Raw genomic sequence first — 11,489 nt, 5'->3', positions numbered from 1 at the left:
ATTTCAGTCTAAGACAACATAACATTTTCTACATGTTCACCTTATTGCAAACTGAAAGCACCCCACCTTTTCATTCTCAAATATTAAAATGCAACACTTGCTGTTGGTCATACTTGTTTGCACAAAAGTTTATTTAAAAAAGGCATGAAGCAACATAAGATTCATGAAAAGAAATTCTACTTTTATCTACTATACAGATCTCAGACAGTTCAAGACGTTCATAAAAGGAAATACTTTGGAAGTACTTTACAAAAATGTACAAAAATATTGTTCTCCATGAGGTTCATTGAATGTCTCTCAGACTAGGATGTTCTTACACTGCTACGACACTGGCTGTTGGAAATGCATAAAGACTTCCGGAGATCTTCAGGATAAGGTACATTCAGTTTTAATGATGTCAAAGCATCAAGCTTTGCAAAAAAAAAAATGGAGTTGACCTACATATAAAAACAAAAAGGATGACACATTGAAGTGTTATTCGAAATAAGAAAATATTTGGACCCAGTATTAAGAATATGAACCAATCAAACAGTTGGTTACAATGTTCTCATAAATGGTCAACAGATATATTTCACATTATTTTGCAGAGATGTCTACGATGTATTATCTTGCTGAGATTTTCTTTGGCAAGAACACAGACCAAACGAACAGCAAGTGAGCGGACTGGGGCGAGAAGCACAAAAGGAACTGAATAAACTGTATCAGATCATGCACGTTTACACAAATACTTCCTTAATAATGACATGACAGAAAAGTGAATCGTCTCATTTCACAGAAGTATAACCTGTGACGTATACACCGATAATGACATGACACACCATTTAACACATTGCAGATATCAAAATTGTAATACAAAATCCTGTTTTCTTCCTATTTCCTTTTCAAAAGTTTGTCTTACAAAATTTTACACTGGAAATCGAAGAAAAAAAACAACTGCTTATCAGCAGGTAAACATGGCATACATGAACATAAACGTTATATGACACTGAAACATTTACTCTGCTTTCTTGTTAGTCTACAATTGACCGTAAGCTGCCAATTTTGCCCCTGAAAGCATCGGGCCGCAATAAAGACCTCCCGTCTCATTTCAGCAATTCAGTTGGAATGATGAATTAACTTTCCATCCGTGTCTGATGACAACAATGTTTAAACCACATTAAACAACATGCATATACATTAAGTATACGGCTGCTTACTGCATGTAAAAGGAAGATAACACTTCATCAGTTCTTGATATGATATAAGATGCAGGAAGACTGCAGGAGTTGTGGGGGAGAGGCTGTCCTTTTCGTTTTAGAATTTTTCCAGCACCAACATGGCTCCTTAGCACATTTAATAAACCGCAAAACACGTAATAGTGATAAAAAGTAGAAAAAGTTAAGTCACAAAGGTGCTCTTTTGGTTTCTTCCAACCATGGTTCCAGATCAGGTCCCCTCTCGTGAGTCTCTGTAAGGTTAGTGTTCCGTTTCCAAATTCAGTCGAGGAATCGCTGGCAGGCCTTTTTCCAGCGGCAAGCGGTGCACCACTGGTCTCGGTGTTCAATCCCGTACACCTTCCGGCATTTCTTGGCTTCTCCCCGAATCCTCCTGTTAGTAGAAAATAAATTCAGAGTTCAATTTGACATCTAATCTAAATGCAACAGAGCTAATGAAATGTTATTCACAACACAGTATACCATGTAATTTATACTACTGTTCAAGACTGGGGTCAGCGAGATTTAAAGAAATAAATAGAAAGTATTTTTCAGCAATGATGCATTAAATTGATCAAATAAATGCTGTTCTTTCAAACTTTCTGGTCAAAGAATCCTGAGTTAGCAGCACAACTGCTTTCAACATTTATAATAAGCAATGTTGAGCACCAAATCAGCAAAACTTTTAATCAAACAAACTTACGAAGAATAGTGTGTTTATTAAATATATGGCTGAAAAAAAATATAGAATTACATATTCATCAGTATTTTATATTAAAGGGGTGATGAACTGAGAAATCAAAATGTCATTGAGCATTGAACACCAGGCACAGCGAACGACAGGTTTTTCAAAGTGGGTCAAAGGTTATCATACACCGCCTCCGCAGAAGAAACGCCTACAACACTGCCTGTTTAGCCCCGCCCACCGATTCGCACATTACATGAATCTCATTATAATATGCAAAACTGTTATCCAATCACAATCCAATCCAAGGCACACCCATACAAACCGAGTGTTTCAGGAGCTAGGCTCAAAACCAGGGTAGCAAATAGCCTATTACTTATTCATTTTGATGTTTTTGAATGTAAAAACCAAGCGAACGTCATAAGTTGACCTCAGACAACAAATTTGTTTTTTAAAAGCCAGGTCATGACCCCTTTAAAATAATAAGATGTTATTGGTTACTATTGTTTTCCCCTGCCCACCCAACCTTCGTTACGTCAACAGAAAAGTAATTACAGTTAGAAAGAAAAATTATGAAAGCAAGCCTTTTTTCTGTATTTTAATTTTCACTCATTGGCCAATAATAGCTTCTGATTTCCATTTCAACATCAAACCAACTTTTGATCAAACAAACTTTATAAGATGAAGATTGACTAAATAAGACTAATTATTGAAAGCAATCCAATCTCACCTGGAAGTGCAATGGTTTCTTGGAGGTGAAACACTGGCAGGATGTGGCCTGAAGGTGGCGTTGTTATTCTGGAGCCACTGTTCACCAACACTAACTGAACGACGGCGGAATGGTGAGGCCTGGTGACGAGAGAGAGAGAGAGAGAGAGAGAGAGAGAGAGAGAGAGAGAGAGAGAGAGAGAGAGAGAGAGAGAGAGAGAGAGAGAAAGAGAGGGAGAGAGAGAGAGAGAGAGAGAGAGAGAGAGTGCTCCATTAGTCACAGAATGACGCACTGCAGGTTATATTACAGCTGCAAACACTACTCCGCGGTACAAACAATGCATCAGTGTAGAAAATTATTAATTTCAAAGAAATATTGTTGATAAAAACCTTTGACTTCTAAACCAGCAAGATCAAAATACGCAGATCACAATATATTTACATGATTTTTTCCAACCTAGTGACAAGCATGCGTGTAGACAAAGAGAACACATTGGCCTGAACTCCACTAGATGGCACTGCAATACCAGCAGAATCTCTTGTGGGCGGAACAAAGGACACACAAACAACATGGGCATGTCACTCTCATTTCCAGTGCGAAAAAACACGATGTATTTGGGACCATGTGATGCTTTGTATATTCTGAAAGCCTCAGAGAAAACATTCATGTATAACCAATCCATTACCTACTAATATTCTCAGCGAAAAGGCCTCTTTAAAGACATCTGGGCTTTCTTTGACCTTGTAGATGATAATGGGATCAGTTACAGAGTGCGTAGTTTTGCTGTTTGAGCCTGAAAGGGGTCTGCAATGTTACAAGGCACAAAGTCACTCCAAAAGGAATTCAGTAAGCGCTTTCTGAACCCCCTGAAATGCCTCGATTGTAGTCTTGAGTTCTCTACTGGGAACAAACATGTCAAAAATGGCCCAGTTTAAACCTGGTGTTAAGATGCGTTTTGGTTGATCGGATCACATGTGGATGATGGTAAATACAGGAGTAAACGGGGTCTTATACGTTTTGAGCTTGCCCACTTTCATCCACTTCCAGAGGTAGTCGAAAACAGTAGTGGACAAAAGAGACAGATTAAATCACCAGGTGTAAACGGGAATGTGTCTCCCTCCTCGTATATTTGTGATCTGATCGAAGAAAATGCATCTTAATACCAGGTGTAAACAGGGCCAATATTCCTTAATTAAATAACTCCCGTTCAAAGCATGCGCAAAAAAGAGGCAAGACCTGATTGAGTTGTGTTAGTAGTGTGTTGAAACTCGCAGTTATGGCAAGGGGCGTGACATTTCCAAAACATGCTCGAAGCGGTTGACCAATCACAACACACTGGTCCAGCCGACCAATAAGAGCACATTGTGCTTTTCGGAAGGAGGGGCTTCATAGAGTTTGGAACTAAAACGGGTGCATTTTCCAAAACCATCATCATTAGCCAACTATGGTCGCAATTTCCATGGTTACCAACATAGTTCAGCGATTTGGCATTTCTCGAAACCATAGTTCCAACGTAACATTCGCAAACAGCATCGCAATCTTACGTGGTTGGAACTACAGCTCTCAAACTGTAGTTAGAAGCATAGTTTCTTGTTAAATGACATGGACTAAAATAGATCATGCTGTTGGGCACAATAAGCAACCTAACATTCGGTACATTTTATATCTTTCATTCCATTTAAATATATTTATAATACAATTTAGCGGGTCAACAATCAGTACCATTTTTAAAGAGTGCACATGTGCGTAAAATGCGCAAGGGAACTACAGAGTATGACGCATGAGGGAACCCTCGATGAATCAAACATCAAATAAAGAAAAATGAGATGGCACCTAATGACTGCTTCACTATTTTAGTTCCATGTTTACATTACAGCAGCATCTCAGAGATCTCGAATAGATTAGCAAAAGTTATTTATCCTCCACCTGCGCGTGACGTCATAAACGACAGTCCTATATTGTTGAACCAATGTGGTTCAAACAACAGAAGTGCAACCATGTCACTACGATTTTCTCTTTAATAAAAAATAAATCTCACCTGTTTGCTCTGGTGAACTGTGAGAGGTGGAGTCCAATGACAGGACACAGGAGCAGAAACTGGTTTACACGGAGTCACAACCGGAACGGGTTGATGAGCCTAAAGAATCAACATCAACATATTAAACAATCGTCTGCGTTTCTTCGTTTAGGACAACATGCAATCAGCGACAGCTGACACCAATCAGATCTTTGATAGCACTAAAAGCCCTCAAGGGAAACACTGTGTTCAATTACATCACAACAATGTAAAGCATCTCACCTGGTAAGAGTGCTCAGTATGCACCTGCCAGTGGCTGCTCGGGGCCGACTGGCTGAGCGGGCTGGGATGGAGCATCTCCGGGGTGGAGGGAGAAGTGGGCCTGTGCCGGCTGGGACTGCATGGGGAAGCGCAGGAGGGCCGGGACCCAGCAGGGGGAGCTGTCTGCTCCAAGTCCTGATAGACTTCAGTGTAGTAGAAGTCTTCTTCTCTTTGCGAGTGCTCATCACTTTGTCTGCAGAAAACATAACACACAGTGTGTTTACAATCTAAACGTCCCAGATTGCTGCTTTCATTGGACACTTCTGGGAGACGTTTGGCGATTGTGATGCTTACCCAAGATGAGAATTTCGGATGTGACGTTTGATGCCTACTACTGAGGTTAGTATTTTTCCACATTTTGGCCACAAGCACCGATATGCTACTTTTACTGAGTTCTACAGGGTGAAAAACAACACAATTAATCTACACACTCCATAAAACAAACTCATATATTATACATTATAAATTCAGTTTGCAATGTACCTTGCGTTTTCTTGGCGTTGGCTCATTAAACAACATTTGGTCCAGTTCCATTTCCAGGCCTTCATCCACGAGAGGGGCGCTCTTGTCCATCTCTGCGATGGGTGGGGATGGGGCGGGGCTTCCGTTTCCATGGTCGCAGCTCCAATATCCACCATCAGACAGTTCGCCACCACCATTTTCCATTCCACACAAAGCTAACAAACAGAATAATATGTGACTGAGTTATGCTTCATCATAATATCCCTTTTCCCAAAGTCGAAGTCAAGCACTTTTCAAGCATTTACAAGCTTTTCCAGCATCTTACAACAACTGTGGTAAATTACATGTTTGCATACATATACGTACTTCATCACATTAAATCAGAAGTTATTGTGCGATAAAAAAAAACATGATAGCCTTTGATATAGCATTCTACAGAAGAGTGACAAATTAAAAGAAAACAAGTTTCATTGTTCAAAATGTCAGTAAGTAAACTTGGCATCCTATATAGTCGATATAAAAAAACTACCGGTATATTAAAATTCAAGAATTTCCAGCACCTCTACGAACCCTGTTCTAAATGCTAGAACACACTGGAGAAATTATATAAATATTATAAAAACAATTAATACAAAATGTCATACAGTGCATAATATAATATAATGTATATACACACAACCGTTCAAAAGTTTGGGGTCAGTAGAATTTTTAAATATGAGCAAGGATGCATTAAATATGCAAAATAATTATTTTGAACCTTCTATTCATACAAGAATACAGAACAAAAATATATAACAAGTTTCCTACAAAAATATTAAGCAGCAAGTGTTTTCAACATGAGCAGCACATCACAGAAATAAATAACATTTTCAAATATGTTAAAATAGAAACAAGTTATTTTTATGTTATAACAAAATTTCCCTGTTTTTACTGTAATTTTGATCAAATAAATGCAGCCTTGGTGAGCATAAAAGACTTTTAAAAAACATTTAAAAATTATTTTTTACCCCAGAAGTCTCATTTTAGGCAGTAGGGCCTTATTTAATCCTTCAGAAGTTATAAAAAATTATGATGATATGCAATTCTGTACTAGCGAAAACTGTACGTGCAGTTGTTAGGTATTTCTTCTTGGTGACTAACGCCTATCTCAGCAAGCGTTGAGTAATCTCAACTGGTTTATACCAGATTTCCACACTGTGCCATTGCTTTGATAAAGCATTTATGAATGTGTAAATTTCAACTAACCTGGAGCTACGGTCCCCGGAGCTGCGTGTTGGATGACTGGACTGCACGAAAGACTTGTAAGCACCATTGCAGCCATAATCTCATCCATGTCCACTGTCTCTGGATTCCTGCAGTGTTAAAGTACAGTTATAAGGGAGTGCTCCTCATTCAAAAAGTCAACATTCGTCATTCTGAGATCTATAACAAGACATACCTTCTTGGCACATCAATGGACGAGGAGACTGAGGAGTTAGGACTGGACGTGGGGTTTGTCCATACGTCTTCCAGCTTGCGGTGAACGTGTTGGTTAAGCTGGGGCAGGAAGATAGACACCTCATTGTCCACGTGGTTATGCTGTTCGACCACACCTCCACATTCCTGTCCTCCGCAGTGCACATACACCTGAAGCGTATCAGGAAAAACACCATGAAGTGGCTGCGTGCTCCAGTGTTAACATTGTGTAGTGCACCTCATGCTTACTTGAGACATTCATGCTTACCTTCTGTCCGGGGTAAAGCTTGCTTCTGTGAAGCCCACTCTCCGGGCATCCATGGTGCCCCGTTTCTGTCAGGCCGTCCGCTGAGGAGCCACACACCAGGGTGCCCAGTGGGGAACGCTTCCCAAGCCTGGTTTTCGGTACCATTTTCAGTTCCTCGCACCTTGAATCTTCTCAACTGCTTTGACGAACTCCTGAGGGAGATTCAGCAGCGCTATTCAGACGACGGACAGAAAGCTGATAAGAGGAAACAAACAAATGATTAATGTAGTTTGGGTCACTCAGCACATTTTATTGCCAGAAAGAGAGCCTGATGTTTTGGCCTCATTTTATTGTGTATATATCAGGAATAGGCCAATTTTTTTTATCTCAGTTTAGACACCCTGCTCTCTAGATATCAGTATCATTACACAAAAAAATATGGAAAAACCCATAACGGTCAACCACTAGTTCTAACCAAGCAAAATAAAGTATTTATAAATACTTTAGTAAATATAATTTATATTTATGATGACATAAGATCATAAACATGATTTAACTATCTAAATGTGTAAAATTATACATTTATAACTAGATATATTAACCTTGCCATTTACAAATTCAAGAAATAAAAAAAAGACAAATCACTGGTATACATGTACAAAATATTAATATTAATCTCAACAATGCTGTCACCTGTTGAATCTGATCAGTGAAATCATAGTGAGCCACCATCCTTACGTGAAACATCCGGCAACTAAGTGTCAAACTATTAAGACATCACAGGACGAATGATGCAAAATTCGAAGTTTACGTGCAACTGTGCAGAATGACTAGGCCTATGAGTCATTGTCAGCACATAATGAACCATGCAAAAACTACTTTAACTGACGCAAGACATTAAAACGGTCATGGTCATGCTAGCCTTTGTAACCTCAGAATGTTCACCCAAGAGTTTGGGGCACAGAGGAATTGGTAATTACTACATAACCATTATTACCAGCTGCAGTCTGGTATTAAGTTTCCTCCGTTCCAGTAAAAGGTGATTCAGAGTAATTGCAACTGATTGAACCAAATACTACATATTTGGCAGCATGGGAGCAGCTTGTTGTATTATTCTTATTTTATTATTTATAATATGTACAAAGCTAATACAAACAGAATGATAGAGGTGAATGAGAAGATAAGCTTCATCAAAAATGTAAATATCCTGTAATGGATAAGTGTCTAGCTAGATGTGAAGCTAGACACTTATCCATTACAGGAGATTTACATTTTATATTATAAAAAATATATATATATTTTTTATAATATATATATATAACAGCGGAGCAGAAAGTAGTGTGCAAACCATTAATATCATACAATATTACTATATTACTTAGTATAGTGTTTTGAACTCTACTTGACATGTCAATGTTGCATAATATGCAGCGGTTAGAATGTGCAATACAACGACAGATGTGAATGATAAAAATGGCTGCTGCTTGTTTTTTTGCGTCTAATTATAACTTATTTATTCTAAAATTAGAAATTTGTGAAATACAAAAGTTTCCTTTCGAAAATCTGTTAAAAAATAGCAGTTTAATTATAACTAACTAGGTGATTATAAAAATAGGAGAATATGGTATGATGATGCAATGGATGGTTTTGGTACATGGATGTTCGGTATATTCAGAACTATTCATTGAAAGTCCGACTTAACCGGTTCTTTCGATCACTTTCTTGCAAAGAACCGGTTCAAAAAGCGATTCGGATATCCGATTACGTCATATCGTAATGACGTCATCACGTGTTCCCGACACAGCGGCGTGGCATATTACATGTTTCCAAAACATTCCACAGAAGCCATGAGCACATTGTGCTGTTTATTACGGTTTTATATCATTAGGTGCTTAACTGTGATTTAATGTATCCGAGTTCATTTTGTAGCCATGATTCAGCTCAACTTAGATAAAACTTAGAACCTATAATAACTTTGCTTTGAAACAATCTCAGGCTGATCATTTTAATAAATGTGATTATTTTATTTAACCAGCTCTGTCTCGTATGAACTGTCAGCAATCAAGTCAGGAACGTTTAATTTATGGTCGACTATTAAAACAACTCGTATCGTATCGAACATGACATTCTGACTGATTCATTAACGTCCAGTTAAACATTTATTGAAAAGATCCAACTCAAAAGAGCGTTCATTCAGAAATCGGACAGCTTATTCAGAACATGAATGACAACGCGTGAGTCCACATGCTCGCACTCGCAGCCTCGTTGCAGAAGCGACGCGATGAGAACGCGCAGCAGGAGCAGATTATGCATCTACTATTCATTGAGAGCGTTAAACGCAGTTTTTGCGAAACTGATCAGAATGCAGCAACTGGACAGTTCATCTCTTCAGATGCGAAAAAGTGCGTTTTTTTTTTTTTTTTGCAGATTATAAACCCGAATTAATGAACCAACTGACTTTTTCTCCATTGTGCTGGCAATTATTTTTGCATTTTATATCAAATGCAAAAGAAAGTTCACAGTTGTGTAGATATTTAATCTGTATAGAACAACTAAAACAATATTTCTGCTAAAACGAAGCACATCGTCGCACAAGCAAGCCATAAGTATCAAACATGATCATCCAGAAGCTTTTCACGTGAATTCACTGAAATAAACGAACCTTAATACTAACCTTACCTGCTATGTACTAACCTTAACAACGTAATCTTGTCTGAGAAACACAGCGCAATAATAAGAAACAAAAGCATTAAAACAGAGAAAAACTTTCAATGAACACACGTACCTTTGCCAAATTTCAACACACCCCCTTCCCACAAGGCTCGCTCTGACCGGCTGTAACTTGAAAATGTCCTTTTTCAGAGACCAGAACGGCTTGTGTTTAGGCATTCAAAATCCCGGCCTGGATCATTACAGTTACTGTAACCGTATCTGTTTGATAAAGCACCAAGGCCGTAAGAACACCACTGTTAAAGCAGTCTATTCTCATCTACAGTGATCGCTTTACATGACAAAGATGAGGTAATATTCTGTTTGTTTTTGTTTTGCGATCCGTATCGCTTTCGTCTTCACAGAGATGGGCCGTTCCAGAATAATCCAGCTCCAGGTTTTCACCCAAGCGCCTTCTAGCGGGCTTCTGCTCTTGTAGTAAACAACCTGACCACGTGGTAGGGATGTAGACGCTCATTGGCTAAGCAGCGCTTTCCAAGACACACGCCCTACAATTCCAACTTGTTTACGCAGAAGTTGAGGAAGGGTCAAGAAACACAATGGACACACATATGACACTGTATTTCATACTACACCACTTTTATTAAATCTCCATGGCTTTGCATTACTACAGTAAAATGCATTTAAACAGGAATGCAGAGAAACAACGTGCAAATGCATGCATTGTTGCTCACTGTGCAAATAATTATTTAAAATGTGGATTTCAGCACATTTTTTATATATGTTAATGCTTTTTATTGCATAAAACGAATTGTGCATTAAAATGGCACTCATTTAGCGGTCTTATATGTGTCTGAATCGTGCAGTATTTGGTTGTTTGCATATGGGTACATCGTGTACCTTGTAACTTTTGGCTGGCAGATGTTGCACTGTATGCATTGTCCTTATAGGATTAGCTCGTCTAACGTCGCCGGGTCATTTTTGACTTGTTTTCAGGAAATAATATGCTATAAATATATACTTTATAATTATGCAATTATGACAGTTGATTAAAATGCAAAGATTTAGTCAGAGCTGTCTTCATGTTCTTTAACAGCTCACACAGATTGTAATTTGTTTTCAAATGTTTTCATCATCTATCTTTTTGATCACAATACGCTTTGGAACCAGAAACACTTGTATTATGATTGGTCTCACATCCTAAACGAATCGATTAATTTGAATGGTTTAAACTTTACAATGAGAGGGTTAATAATGTGTCAGTCTATTTGTTCAGCTATAACAGCAGGCGTGTTATCTTTAAATGCACAAAAAACATCTTAAGTTCAGTAGCTGTGTTTTCTTTTTCTGCTTTTTTTAGTATCTGTTTTCTAAAGGGGAGGGCATGAAAGGGTTACATAATTCGAGTTTTGCCCGTCCGCTGGCATCACAGCCGCACGCCATTGGTCGAGCGCCGTGACTCGCCTCCCCACGCGCTGCGCTCGTGAACCAGCCGAGGCCAATAAACGCGTACGTGAGAGAGCGCACATCCCTCATCGTGCCAGAACATTCAAGAACCTGCATTCTGCACGTCGGCCACAGATCCGCGTGCGCTTCCCAAACACTGCAAGAACAGGCGTCACATGAAGATCAGTTAAACATAACAGTGTTTTTCTTCTTACTATTTTTTACTTACTTACCGTTGAATGATAGTATTACGGACAAAGATCACAGGTCAAAGAAAGTTCAAA

The 11,489-nt window shown here is 38.6% G+C and overlaps 1 protein-coding gene across 2 annotated transcripts; it reads right to left on the bottom strand.

Annotated features, from left to right (window-relative positions):
• Positions 1–101: 101 nt before the first annotated feature.
• Positions 102–10,205, bottom strand: znf395a (zinc finger protein 395a). 2 transcript variants are annotated; one of them, XM_079633347.1, is made up of 10 exons: positions 9,875–10,205; positions 7,111–7,344; positions 6,826–7,013; positions 6,633–6,739; positions 5,409–5,602; positions 5,220–5,320; positions 4,887–5,118; positions 4,626–4,724; positions 2,609–2,727; positions 102–1,587 (listed from the first exon to the last, which is right to left on the bottom strand). In XM_079633347.1, exons 2-10 carry the CDS (start codon positions 7,252–7,254, stop codon positions 1,476–1,478), a joined length of 1,296 nt encoding a protein of 431 aa, XP_079489473.1. In that variant the 5' UTR covers positions 7,255–7,344; positions 9,875–10,205; the 3' UTR covers positions 102–1,475. The 2 variants fall into 2 exon arrangements, with proteins under 2 accessions (XP_079489473.1, XP_079489474.1); XM_079633348.1 differs by having other exon boundaries at positions 9,784–9,895.
• Positions 10,206–11,489: the final 1,284 nt, after the last annotated feature.

This window comes from Phoxinus phoxinus (assembly GCF_949152265.1).
Source record: "Phoxinus phoxinus genome assembly, chromosome: 13".
In the NCBI taxonomy this organism is placed as follows: domain Eukaryota; kingdom Metazoa; phylum Chordata; class Actinopteri; order Cypriniformes; family Leuciscidae; genus Phoxinus; species Phoxinus phoxinus.
This window is presented reverse-complemented; position numbering and strand designations above follow the sequence as displayed.